We start from the raw sequence: 14,901 nt of genomic DNA on the forward strand, positions 1-14,901 counted from the left end.
CATTCTATTCTAACCAGTTGTCTGAATCTTTTCAAAACAAATCCATTTATGATTAGATAGGTTGATTATTTAAGACACAGTAGATAGCAAGGCTGAGGAAAACAAGCAGGAGGCATCCAATGTCATTATCTCTCCGACCAATAAATAACAAATGGCCTTCCCATCGAGGTATAGCTCATGGGTAGAATCTGAAAAATTGTGATTGAACTGGAAATGATCTCAGGTAAAGGCAGTCAAAATGGCAAAAATATGAAATGAAAGCCCCATTTGTTGATGCCTTTACCTAAGACAGCATGTTTTTCTTGAAAATCTCTGGACTTTGGAGCAGAAGACTTTATTTTTAATGAGGTCTCTATCACTTACACAATGACTTGATCAAGTCATGTCCCCTCTCTGAGCCTCAGTAACCTCCCTTGATGTGGGAAATAGGGATGGCAGTCTTCCCTGTTACACAAATTGGCAGTGAAGATTCAAGGATTACGTGAGAGAACATATGTTAAGCCCTAGCACAATGTGTGGCTGATAAGGTTCATATCTTTGCAATCAAGATAATTTCAAGAGGCATGTTATTTATACCATATAGACAGATCAAGAGTTGCTGCTCTCACTGGTCTAATTTCAGCATATTTGATCCCCCTAAGAACAACCAGTGTGTCCTTTGATCTTTGTTCTCCTGTCAACCAATCAGGAAAAGAGCTTTGTACAAATCACATTGTCCCATGATGCAGAGCTCTTTTGTTATCTTAGTTATTATGATTTTAAGAACATGAAATCGCTAAATCTAAAGAGCATTTTTTCCTCTTATACTGTAGTTCTAATTTTCGTAAGTATTTATTCCAGACTTTTTGTTTCCTTTTATTATACAACCATGAATACCTGTCTCAAAACTAACTTCAAATATTTCTCTTTCTAATCAAAGTCAATTACCTTTACACCCAGGAATTTTCATTAACTCCAAAGACAAAAGGTCATGATATCCACATCTACCAGTAAATGAAAAGGAAATCATTAGGCTGCATTTATTTTTTGAAAAGTGCTTTGAAACGCATGTACTAAAGATCCTGACACACATGGGGCTAAGGTTTCCAGAGGTGGTTTCAGAGGGTTTCTGGGAAGTGGAGTAACACTGCAGTAGTCTTTCTGATTAGTGTGATCTGTGATTTGCTCATGATAAGATGGAGGGGTAGATCTAGTTAAAAATTCAGATTTGTGTGCTTCACCCCAGACCTACTAAATCAGAAGCTCTGTGGGTGGGGCCAAGGTTCTTGAGTTTTTAAAAATCACCTTTACAAAATTGGAGACTCACTCCCATGGTATATAAAAATGTACATACCCTTTGACCCAGTAATCCTACTAATGGGAAACTAAAGAAATATAGAAAAAGTTACGTGAATGCTCCTGATACTCCATTTTTATTTATAGAAGCAAAAGAAGTGATATAAGTATTAAATATTCAGAGAATTGTTAAGTAAATTTCAGTAGATCCATTAATGGTACTGCACTACGTGTTTTTTATCACATTTAACATTTTAAAATTACCACATATCTTCATTACAACAATTCTATGAGGCAGGCATTATTTCCCTCATTTTACAGATGAGGACATTGAGGTTTAGGGAAACTGAACAGCAAAGTTAATAAGTGGGAAAAAGGTTAATAAGTGGAAAACCCAGAATTCCAAACCCAGTCAGTTTTATTCTAAAGTCCAAGTTCAACTATGTAAAAATGTAGGCAAAAAAAGAAAAAAAGAAGAAAACCCACACAAAAATTCACCAACCTTTGAAAATACAAATGTTTATTAAAGTTTGAGAACTAGGTTTTTCCCCTTATGTCTCTTTCCTTTCATCTTTTTATATTCAATTGATACATATAATTAACATTAAATTAGAAAATAAAAATGTATTGCATATTTAAGCAACTGTAATATTCTCATGTGGCTCAAACAGTGTTGCAAGGAGAGGAGTAGATATAGAAAACCTGGACTGTGAAAGTCCTTCCCATAAGGAGGGCCGAACAATGTGTGGCAGAAATGTCAGGTTGATAGAAGGGTTGTGGGGGTAGGGTAGTGAAATAATCAGACCTGTGTTTTAATAAGATAGTTTACATTGATAATAATTATTCTGAGCCTTGGCTTTTAAAAAGCTAATAGGATAGTGTCCTTTGAAAAATGCTGAACAGTTAATCAAAAGCACTAGGCCCCTAAAGTTACCTGATTTTGTGTGCAAGACCCTCATAACTTTCTTTTTATAAAGTGAGTGTTCAGTCTGGAAGACATTGTAAAGAGTGAGAGAGGGAACAAAAAGGTCAATATTGTGCATTGTAATTAGCTGGTTTGATTTCTGTTTCAAATTCCAGGCTGTATTAAATCCACAGTCCTTGCTGACAATTTCTCATCTCTGAAAGATTACCCTTGTTTCAACATTCTGGAGCTTCAGAGTGTTCTTTAAGACTTACATTTACAATGGCTTTCTAGTTTGGGATTTGTTTTGTTAAAGTGTGAGAGTTAGGTTCATCAGCAGATGTCTGTGTAAAACACATTGAAAGTATACTATAATCCTTCTTCAATGCTGAAGTTGTTTCCAAAATGAGAGTAATTTAAGAACTAAAAAAGTTATCTCAATGGCAACATTTTTAAAAATTTTTTTAATTGCACTTAAAAAAAACTGGACTACCAGAGAATACTGAGGGCATTGTACACGAGGTTGGAAAATAGCCTTTATAGATTAGCTACAGATCTTAGCCAGGGTCGTCCAAAAGGATTTAGCTATTCATTCACAAGTTCTTGTATAATTAATCTGTGCTTTGGCTTTCTCATTTTTCATGAGTTTGTAGAAGTACCTTTTAAAAAATTAAAGATACCATGCCACTTTACTTTGCTTCAGTTCAATAGCACATTTTTTGAGTGCCTACTGTGTTCAAGACACTGCTTTAAACGCTATAGGGTTAAAAGATAAATAAGACAAAGCCCCTGGGCAACTCAGTTTGGTGGTAGAGCAAAGTCACATGTACAAATAAATAATGCTAGGTTGCACACATAAAGGGGTATTTAGGAGGTACAGATAAAGGGAGCAGTGGTGGAAGAGGGGAAGGGAGAACTATAATGACCATCTGTGGTAGCCAAGAAGGCTTTATTAAGGAAATGACATTTGAATTTGGCTTGAAAGAATATAGTGTTTTCAATAGACCGAAATGAAAACAGCTCCTATTAGGTGCTCAATTAATGTTTGCTAAAGGGATTAATGAAAGGCACAGGTGTGAGATGTGCTTGAGAAATAGCAAGTTCACTAATATATATCTAACCCAGCCGTGGGCAAACTACGGCCCGCGGGCCGGATCCGGCCCATTTGAAATGAATAAAACTAAAAAAAAAAAAAAAGACCGTACCCTTTTATGTAATGATGTTTACTTTGAATTTATATTAGTTCACACAAAAACTCCATCCATGCTTTTGTTCCGGCCCTCCGGTCCAGTTTAAGAACCCATTGTGGCCCTCGAGTCAAAAAGTTTGCCCACCCCTGAATTCTAACCACAAATCCCCTTATGTGAACAATTCTAATTCAGGTAATCCATGACATATATGAAGGATGTATTTTTGAAGATTAACCTAAAAATGCTTATGTTGAAAGCAATTTTCCCATAAGAAATGATGGTAAAGGAGGAGATTAGGATGTTTTGGTCAACTGAAGTGATACTATAGTCTAGTTTAGTAGTACTCAAAGAATGCTTTATGGACTTTGGTAATCTATGAAACCCAAGGATTCACAAGGTAAAAATTATTTGCACAAAAATATCAAGATATTATTTGCCTTTTTCACTGTGTTGATATTTGCACTGATGGTTCAAAAGCAATGGTGAGTACAACTGTTGGTATCACAGTATGAATCAAGGCAGTGGCACCAAACTGTATTAGCAGTCATTGTATTCTTCAATGGCATACACTTGCAGAAAAATTAAAGGCACTTTTATTTAAGAATGTCATTGCTGAAGCAGTAAAAATGATTAATTTATTAAATCTTAACTCAAATATATATATATATTTTTAATCCTCACCAAGTATATACTTTTATTGATTTTTAGAGAGGAAGGGAGAGAGAAAGAGAAAGAGAGAGAGAGAGAGAGAGAGAGAGAGAGAGAGAGAAACATCAATGTGAGAAAGAAACATTGATCAGTTGCCTCCTTTACATGCCCCAACTAGGGACTGAATCCACAACTGAAGTATGTGCCCTGACCAGAATCGAACCCACAACTTTGGTTCACAGGACAACACTCCAACCAACTTAGCCCCCCAGCTAGGGCTTGAGCATACATTTTTTTAAAGGGAAAACCTTTTTTAAAATATATTTTTATTGATTTTAGAGAGGAAGGGACAGGGAGGGAGAGATAGATACATCAATGATGAGAATGAATCATTGATCAGCCCCCTCCTGCATGCCCCCTACTGGGGATCAAGCCTGTAACCCAAGCATGTGCCCTGACCAGGAAATCGAACTGTGAACTCCTGATTAATAGGTGGACTCTCAACCACTGAGCCACACCAGTCGGGCTTGAGTATACTTTTAAAAATATTCTGTGTTATTAAATGTGAAGTACTTTAAGGTATTTCTACTGTAAACTGTGTCGATGTGTGTCTCAGGAAAAGCACTTATGGGATTATTTAAGCTATCGGCTAAACTAGCCACTTTTTTAAATGAAATACCATTTTTGTTTGAGACTATGACTGACAAACTTTAGTTGTACATACTTGAGTATTTTCTGGATGTTTTACACAAAGAAGGCCTATCAGTTAAAGGAAAATTATTTATTGCCAATGATAAAATTTAAACTTTCAAAAAAATTAAAATTTAGGAAAATCTGTATCTCCTACCATGAGCTGCAAGGTTTCCCAATACTTAAAGACATTCCTAATGAGACTGTAGGTTATGTTAATGAATGTGATTTTTTATATCATATAATGAAAGGTGCTAACATTTGGAAAACCTGCACAGTAGAGTGAACCAATATTTTCAGGATAACCCATAGGTGATGATACAAAATGGGTAAAAGACCCATTCAAAGTTCAAAGCATACCAATGAACTTTAATGTAACAGAACATGAAAAATTTATTTATATAGTTTCATATTCTACATTACAACTAACCTTTCCACTTGAGTTTTTCTCTAGTATCAATGATAAATATTCGCAATTACCTGATGAGGCTGCTAAAATATTTCTCTTTTATCATGAGATATTTTGAGAGGCTGGATTTTCTGCAAATGTTTCAATCAAAACAATATATAACAACAGATTGAATGGAGAAGCAGATATGATAATCCAGCTAACATACTAAGCTGGACATTGAAAAGATTTGCAAACGTCAAACAGTGCCACCCTCCCTTCTAATTGTTTTATGTCAGGGAAAATATATTTATATATCATTAAAAATGTTATTTATGTTAACACATCATAGTTTTGCTATTTAAATTTCTCAGTTATAATTTCTAAGATAGTAAATGCCAATAAATATAACTTATATAAACAAAAGTTTTCTTGGATTCCCAATAAGAGTATAAAGGGGTCCTGACTCCACCAAAAAAGTTTGAGAAGCACCTAGTCTATCTTATCATAACCTATGTGTCTATAGTATACATTTAGATTTGTAGGATGAATGGTAGAGGATGGGGGAGGGTTAGAGAAGGAATACATTAGAGTGCAGGGTGGAGATGATGCTGGAGTGGCAGATGGTTGATGGGTTGGCTTCTGACACATTAGAGGTTGTTGGGCAGAAAAGAACTATTTGGACTTTTCTTTCTTTGCTTAAAAATTAAGCCTGCAGAGCCAAATTTCTCTATAGTATGTAGCTTGTTCCGGGTTGATATTGGTATAGCAGTTAAATCACAAGCAGAGAACACAAAGGTATATTTTGCAGTAACAATAAACATAGACAATTAAGACCAGAGAAACCAATACATTCCTGTGTATGCAGTATTTTTTTTTCTGGATACCTCTTCCTCAATGACAAAAATCTCAGTTTCAGTACATCTAGCACTTTTTGTTGGCTGTTATTTAAAAATAGGAGGTAGTGCTCAGCCAGTGTTGCTTAGTGACTGAGCATAGACCCATGAACCAGGAGGCCATGGTTCAATTCCTGGTCAGGGCAAATGCCTAAGTTGAAGGCTCGATCCCCAGTATGAGGCATGCAGCAAGGCAGCTGATTGATGATTCTCTCTCATAATTGATGTTTCTATTTCTCTCTCCCTCTCCCTTCATCTCTGAAGTCAATAAAAAAATTTTAAACAAAAATAGGAGGTGAAACTGGGATGTAGGACTAAAAAGGGGGATGGGGCAGAAGCTAGAGCAGAAATGGAGGGTATTGGAGAGAAATGGTGAGGAAGAATAAAATGGAGTCTGAGAATTGCCCTCAGAAACGACTCAGGCTGTGAGCTAGGCTTCTGGGTCAGCAGAAAGACTTTTGGGAAGTGGGATTCACCGTAACATAAGAAAGACATTGACAATGTGTCTGAAAAGCCAGACACTGAAGAGCAAAACAAACATGCCTCTACATGGGCATATTATATACCAAAATTAAAAGCAAAATGAATTTCAAAGCATCTTATTGAAATGATGGAAGAGGGAGGTATTAAAAGTTTTTCTAATGACCAAGGCATGGTACATAGCAATTAATTGTAATTATTCATTTAAAGTATACATAAAATTCAATGCTATCTTCTTCTTTTGATGGAAAGCATTTGTTGTTTTAATTTAATAATTGTAAATACAGTTATAAGAGGCTTCCATAGGTATGTTTTCTGATTTTGGCGTCCTCTGAATATATAAATATGCTTTGCCTATGTTATGTTAATTTCCTCATGTTAGTTCTCCTATCATGGAGGCTTTCAGGAACTTCAATACCATGGCATGGAAAGGTTTGATGCAATATACATTCTTGTATAAGTGGAGTAGAGGAGTAGAGAATCATATGAAATGCCATAGAAGGGCCCAGGAGTATGAAACTCCATAGCATATAAGCAGTTTACACTTATTTAAATTTGAAATTGATTTTTTAAAAGCTTCGGTGTAACTCATTCAGCACATTTAATGCATTCTGTTAATAACATACTGTTTTAGACCTACCAAAAAAATATGAAGAGCTGCTACATTTTTGTCTGTTTTCTTTCAGCTCCTGAGAACCATGTCTATGCCCAAAGGTAGAGTTGTGGATAAGAACCTTGATGAAGAAGAGCTTGAAAGTGGAGACTGCGGTGATGATGAAGATGAGTGCATCGGAGGCTCTGGTGATGGAATGATGAAAGTGAAGAATCAGCTCCGTTTCCTTGCAGGTAACTGATTAGTGCCAGCTCCAATCTGAGCTAAAATGGTGATGCTTGGGAACTAAAAACCAATTGAATCTGCTCTCTGTAACTCCCCTAAAATCTCTGCAACACAATGCCATCAACTCTTCAAGGAAAGACAATACTCTAGAAAATGAAGTTTTCAGGTAGCCTTTTTAAAATCTCTGGACCTAGGTAGATTAAAATGGTAACTTCATGTTTTTCATTGTCTAAAATGAACTGACATAATCAGTTGACTGTTTCCCATTGGACATTTCCTTGGTTCTTTTCCATTATAAAACAAATGCAATCTTGGGAGTCTATGAAAAACAAAAGATGGGGTAAGTTTCTAAGAAAGAGACATCACTTGACCCTCTCTTCTGAGAACACCATTTGTTTTGTTTTCTTATGAGTATTCTAACATAGTTAGGCTATAACACATAACCGCAAAGCTTCATAAAAATGACAGCAATGGAGAAAAAATAAAATCAAGCTGCTGGGGTCAAGAAGGCAAAGCAACAACAACAAAATAAAGCCCTCTTGTTTGTATTTATTTTCCCAGTTTGCAAAGTGCTCTTCTATGGATAGGTGCTCTTGTTTCCATTTTACAGATAAGAAAAGTGGAGTTCAAAGAAGAAATGAGTTTTATCTAAGTGGAATAACTGGAAATATAATTTGGCTCTTCCCTCTTCAGTGTGTAGACTTCTTGAAATCCTACCACCCATTGCCTCTAATGTCCTTCTCCTCTTCCTCCTTTAGCCTTTTTCCTGCACTAGTTTTTCCTAACCCTACTCTAAAACTGGGTATTATCCAGAGATCTCTTCTTAAGCCTCGATCTTTTCTCTCTTCTCCAGAAAAAAAAGACAGACCTCACTCACTTTGGCTCTTTTTATTTTTTAATGATTTCACTTTTTTGGCAAAATTAAATTTTTTAAAAAAACCATCTAACATGAGAGATCAACCAAAGGACTTGTATGCATGCATATAAGCATAACCAATGGACATAAGACACTGGGGGGTAGGGGAGGCCAGGGGAATGTCAACGGCGGGGGGAAAAAAAGGAGACATATGTAATACTCTTTGTAATACTTTAAGCAAAAAAAGAAAAAAAAAGAAAAAATAAGTAAATAAATAAATAAATAAAACCATCTAACATGAAATTTGTCCTCTAAAGTAACTTTTAAGTGTACCGTACAATATTGTTAATTATATTTAAATTATACAATAGATCTCTAGAGCTGTTTCATTATGTATGACTGAAACTCTATGGTTATTGAACAGTAACTTCCCTTTTCTCCCCTCCCTCAACCTCTGGCACCACCATTTTACTTTTTGCTTCTATGAGTTTGGCTACTCTGAGTATCTCATAAAAGTGGACTCACGTGATATGTGCCCTTCTGTGACTGGCTTATTTCACTGAGCATGGCCTCAAGATTCATCCATGATATAATGTATGATAAGATATCCTATTTTAAGGTTGAATGATATTCCATTATATGCATGTACCATAATTTTTTCATCCACTGATCCACTGGTGGACATTTAAGTTGTTTTCACCTCTGGCTATTGTGGGGAATGCTTCAATGAACATTCTTTAACTATTATACCAGTATGGAGACAACTCATAAATTCATTAACCTCCCATCTTAACTGCTCTCTTGAGCTACTATCTCACATCTCCAACTGCTTCTTAATAATTTCTACCTAGCTTTCCCACCGTTACCCCCAATTCAATGTATCATAAATCAAATTTACCAACAGATAGTCCAAAACTGGCTACTCCCTTAATATCTTTATTTTTTAAATATCACTACCATTCTCCTGGTCACTGAGGCTTAAAACTGGTCATCTTTTACTCTTTCTTCTACCTTGCCCTATATATATATATATACAGTTGGGCCCCAAATCCCTGTATATTATTGGTAATTTTTTTCCCTGCCTCTGTCACTGCTTCCCTTCTATTCCACCCTCCTGTATATTCTATTTCAATCACATTTTAAGTGTTTTCCAGGTTTCTAAGCTAAGGCAAGAGTATTGACAGCCTTACACTAGTAGATTAGAGAACAAAGAATCACAGACCCAGACAGAAGATTCCACCAAATTCTTCTTATACAACTGCCAGGTTAATCTTTCTAAAGCATTTCCTACCTCTCCTAGCTCAGCTGCCTTCATCTTATCTCGATTGCCTGGAGGACAAGGCTCAGATTCCTTAACAGAGTTCTGAGTGTCTACTAGTCTAGCCTAAACTATGCTTCTAGCTTCACTTCACACCTCTAGCCCACAGGGACCATCCATGTTGGCAGAAACAACCATCCTCATGCCCCATGAGCCCTGTAAACATACTGTTCTTGCTTCTGTCTTCATACCATTGCCTATTTTTATTTCTATATAACTACCCCTCTTTTATTCCTTCATAAATTATACCCATATCTCAAAGTGCATTTCAAGTATGATACAGTGAAAAAATAGGTTTAGGGGTAGAGCTAACTTGTTTTGATTTCTGGCCTATTCCTTATGAGCTAGCAGGACTTAGGACAAGTTTCCTTAGCCTCCTCTCTGTCTCCACTTCCTCATCCATCAAATGTGGATCATAGGACTATTGCAAGATTAAAGGAATAAACTTTGTAAAGCATATAGCTCAGTATTTAGCAATACTAGGTGCTCCTTAATTATCAGTTTCCTTGCATGAAATCTTTTGCTACTATCCCAGTCTATAGTCATCTTCATCTTTGAATCACTAAAATAAATTCTGCCAATGCTTTCAAGAAATAGACTGTAATGGCTCCCAAGTTCCATTTCTAGGGCATAACACAGTGATGGCGAACCTATGACACGCATGTCAGAGGTAACACGCGAACTCATTTATTTGGTTGATTTTTCTTTGTTAAATGGCATTTAAATATATAAAATAAATATCAAAAATATAAATCTTTGTTTAACTATGGTGGCAAATATCAAAAAATTTCTATATGTGACACGGCACCAGAGTTAAGTTAGGGTTTTTCAAAATGCTGACACGCCGAGCTCAAAAGGTCCGCCATCACTGGCATAACATGATCACTCAAAGCCTGGCATCCTATAAGAATAATATTGAATAAAAATAATAAGTAAAATAATAGGAGCTAATAATTTTTTTTAATATATTTTTTATTGATTAAGATATTACATATGTGTCCTTGTCCCCACGTTACCCTCTACCCCCCCCCCCCGCTCATGCCCTCACCCCCCCGTTGTCCATGTCCATTGATTAGGCCTATATGCTTGCATATAAGTCCTTTGGTTGATCTTTCCCCCTTACCCCCACCCTCCCCTACCTTCCCTCCAAGTCCCGACAGTCATCAGCTTATGTTGTTCATTATATTCCACAAATGAGTGAGATCATGTGGTATTTATCCGCTCTCCAGTTCCATCCATGCTGTGGCAAATGGTCAGAGTTCCTTTTTCTTCTTCCTCTTCTTAAAGGATACCTTTCAGCATTTCATATAATGCTGGTTTGGTGGTGATGAACTCCTTTAGCTTTTTCTTATCCATGAAGCTCTTTATCTGACCTTCTATTCTGAATGATAGCTTTGCTGGATAAAGTAATCTTGGTTGCAGGTTCTTGCTATTCATCACTTTGAATATTTCTTGCCACTCTCTTCTGGCCTGCATGGTTTCTGTTGAGAAATCAGCTGACAGTCGTATGGGTACGCCCTTGTAGGTAACTGAGTTTCTTTCTCTTGCTGCTTTTAAGATTCTCTCTTTATCTTTTGCTCTTGGCATTTTAATTATGATGTGTCTTGGTGTGGTCCTCTTTGGATTCCTTTTGTTTGGGGTTCTCTGCGCTTCCTGGACTTGTAAGTCCATTTCTTTCACCAGGTAGGGGAAGTTTTCTGTCATTATTTCTTCAAAAAGGTTTTCAATATCTTGCCCTCTCTCTCCTTCTGGTACCCCTATAATTCTGATGTTGGTACGCTTGAAGTTGTCCCAGAGGTTCCTTACACTATCTTCATATTTTTGGAATCTCTTTTCTTTTTTCTTTTTCGGTTGGGTATTTTTTGTTTCTTTGAATTTCAAATCTTTGACTTGATTCTTGGGATCCTCTTGTCTGCTGCTGGATCTCTGTAAATTATTCTTTATTTCAGTCAGTGTATGCTTAATTTCTAGTTGGTCCTTTTTCATGTCCTCCATGGTCTCACTATACTTATTGAGGGATTCATTAAATTTATCGGCGGTTTCCATAAAATTCTTGAAAAACCTTATAAACGTGGCCTTGAACTCTATATCCAATCGTTTGCTTTCCTCCATTTCTGCCATTTGTGACCTGTTTCTTTGTCTCCGCATTTTGGCAGCTTCCCTGTGTTGATAGAGTGGCCCTGCGCGCCAGGTGTCCTGTAGGGCCCAGTAGCTCAGCCTCCCCAGTTACCTGGGGTGGACACTCTTGGTGCCTTGGTTGTTGTAGAATCACTGGGAGGAATTGACCTCCAGGCCAATTGGCTGTGAGAATCAGCTGTGTCTAAAGTGGGAGAACTTCTGTGCTGAAGACACCCTTCTGGGGCAAGACTTGCTTCAGTGGGGCTTTGGTGCTCACCGAGTCTGCTCCCTGAGTGTGTCCCTTATGGATCTGAGGAGTTGCAATCTGGATGGTCCCCCTCTGACCACTGGGTACAGTGGCTCCTGGATCTAAGGAGGTGCTAATTCAGCCTCTGCCTGAGGCCACACAGCAGGAGCCACGAAGAGGCTCAGCTGTGAAGCAATGCAAGCCGCTGCGGGGCCTTGGGCCTTCTCTTGGAAGTTCCGGGTCTGCCTGGCTGGGCTGCAGTTAGGTACATTCACATGCAAAAGCCTCTGCCGCAGCCTGGGTGGGGCGGGGTCTCAGGGAATCAAAGGGCGGATCAGGGAGCTATGGCCGATTCTCCGCCCGGAGTCGCGCGTCTCAGTGACCCGCTAATTGCTGCAAGCACCTCTGAGGGAAAGCCGCCTTCAAGTTCGCCCGCTGCCGGACAGACCAGCTTCTCCCCGTATGAGACCTAGGTCCCCAGAGACTTCCCGGAACCGGAGTTCAGAGCAGTCGGGAGTTTGTGATTCAAAAAGACAGCCGCGTCCTCAGGTGCCACCCCCTTTCCTCGCGCGCGCGAGCCGCCGTACCTCTGCACTTCGCCTCCGCAGCGCCTCTGGCTCTCAGCGTGCTTCTCTTTCCTTCTAGTTGTAGAATTTACACTCAGCCAGCCTTTCTGTTGTTCTGGATGATGTTTGCTCAGTCCTTTGCGGTAATTTTCAATTGTTGTGGGAGGCGACAATTTCCCGGTGTTTACCTATGCCGCCATCTTAGTTTCTCCCAGGAGCTAATAATTATTGTACATTTCCCACAGTGCTTCAAGCACTGTGCCAGAACTTTATATGCATTGTCTCATATCATTTTCACAACACCTTCATGAACTAGGGATTATTAATTATTCCCACTTTACAGATGAAAAATTTTATACCAGAAGAGGTAGAGTAATTTGCATAAGATCATGCAGTCTTTAAGGGAAGAGTCAGAATTCAGAGCCAGTCAGTGAGCTTTCAGAGGCCACTCTTTGAATAATTCTACTTTAATTCTTCTTTTTCTGATAATCGATACAATCATACAAGACTGAAATCTTCTTTTCCTTTTGCTACCCAGAAAATAATTTCATTTTTCTAAAGGTTGTTCAGATGATTCACCAAAATATTAATTGGTCCCAGTATTGATACCTAGGACACAACACCATTCATACTTCTCCAGAAAAAGTCCCTGCTTTCCTACTTATAAGCTACTTCCCTATCAATTTCAAAACACTACACCACAATTCCATGGTGACTTAACTTTTTTTAACAGTGTTTGGTGTAGGACCTTGTCAAGGGCCTTTTCAAAATCTAAATAGATTACAGCTACTGGTTTCCCTTTGTCCACATGCACATTTAGTCTCTCAAAGAATTCTAGTCAATTAGTTAGGCTTGATTAAACCTAAGTGTTTTGTAAACTGTAAAACACGACACAATGGTGGTTAATTTAATTCACAGGAAAAATAATGCTTTACTCCTAGTAGGTTACACTTGCCTAACAAGTTCAGTGATCTTACCAGCCTGGATTCCTTGGTTCCCCTTTGAAATTTTTCTCTTGGAGAGAAGACTCATTGGCAATTTGCCAGGCTCATTACACATCACCTACTTGGAATGACAGGCTATACACTTTGGTCAGCTATTATACAATTTTACTCAAAATCTGAGTAGATGCCATCTGGTGCTGGTGATTCATCAACATCTATTTAGTCAACCAGACTTGGAACACTGTGTTCATTTACCATCATCTCATTTTGAATTCCAAATCTTCCTCCAAAGGCAATTTGGGAATGAAAAACAAAGCTCAGAGTATGTTCTGACTCTCTTCTGTCCCTTTTGTCCCTGAACAGACCTTTTGCAACCTGACCAGCAAGTGGTCCTACTGGCTCAGTTCTTTCCCTTCTTTTGATGCACGGATGAAGTGCAGGACACCTAGTTTCTATACCTGGCTTTGCTTCTAACTCCCATATGTCCTAGGTCAAGCCCCTTCCTCTTTTTAGAAGTTTCTCCATTTGTAAAATAAAAAGAATGCCCAAACAATTTTTGCAGTCCATACTAGTGGCAGTATTCTGTGATTGTGTTCACTTATTTGGTTCTAGTCCCTGGCAAGGTACTTATTGGAGTCTTTGAGCGACATCTTTTGAGTTTTCTTCTAACCTTGCAGGTTCCCAGTTTTCTTCTTCTGAGCTATTTCCACTTTCAAAAAGATTTCATTTCCCCTTCTCTTGCTCCTTTGACTTTTGCAATCTAGCAAGCCAGGCTTGTTACCAAGGGCTGACTACACCTGCCCCTCAGCACGCTTGTACATCAGGGTGCTAATAAATTCTGAGCAGTTTCCACACTTTCCAGACTATGCTCACTTATAAAATTCTTCATCCCAAAGCTTCCAAAGTGCTCTCTTTTCCTATAATTTTTATTTCTAAATTTAACACAAAGTTCTTACTGTTTGCTCCTTTCTGGTTGTTGAATTTCATTGTTGGTGAGGTGACTGTGACATGATCTCTTACCCACAGTTATAGTTTAACCTAATGTGTTTCCCTTTTGGTGGGTTCTTCATCTTCCTCAGCTCATTTCACAGAGTTGTGGTGATTAAATAAAATAATCTAAGCGAAGTATTTGGCACGTACCTGGCACCTAGAAAGCACTCAAAGCATATCTACTATTAAAGTTGTCGGTTTGCTGCTGCTGCTGCTGCTAACCTTTGGGAGCTTAAAGAGTCTGAAGATGTAGATTAGAATTGCCTTGTTTTTTGTTTGTTTGAGACCTGTGAAAGTCCATTAAAACTAGATAACCAACATTCAGCAATACCCGCCGATCCTTTGTTGCTCCATGTGGAGTCCATGGACCAACAGAATCTGTATCACCTGAGAGTTTGTTAAAAATACAAAATCTCGCCGAAACCGGTTTGGCTCAGTGGATAGAGCGTCGGCCTGCGGACTAAAAGGTCCCAGGTTCGATTCCGGTCAAGGGCATGTACCTGGGTTGCGGGCACATCCCCGGTGGGGGATGTGCTGGAGGCGGCTGATCGAT

General features: G+C 38.3%; 1 protein-coding gene across 1 annotated transcript in view; it reads left to right on the forward strand.

Annotated features, from left to right (window-relative positions):
- GPC3 (glypican 3) overlaps positions 1-14,901 on the forward strand; it is a 406,774-nt gene that overhangs the window by 344,303 nt on the left and 47,570 nt on the right. The window contains exon 7 of the mRNA XM_036305437.1: positions 7,158-7,317. Within this exon, the coding sequence (XP_036161330.1) occupies positions 7,158-7,317 (160 nt within the window). The remainder of the gene's footprint in view (positions 1-7,157; positions 7,318-14,901) is intronic.

This window comes from Myotis myotis, unplaced genomic scaffold (genome assembly GCF_014108235.1).
Source record: "Myotis myotis isolate mMyoMyo1 unplaced genomic scaffold, mMyoMyo1.p scaffold_m19_p_4, whole genome shotgun sequence".
NCBI classification, from domain to species: domain Eukaryota; kingdom Metazoa; phylum Chordata; class Mammalia; order Chiroptera; family Vespertilionidae; genus Myotis; species Myotis myotis.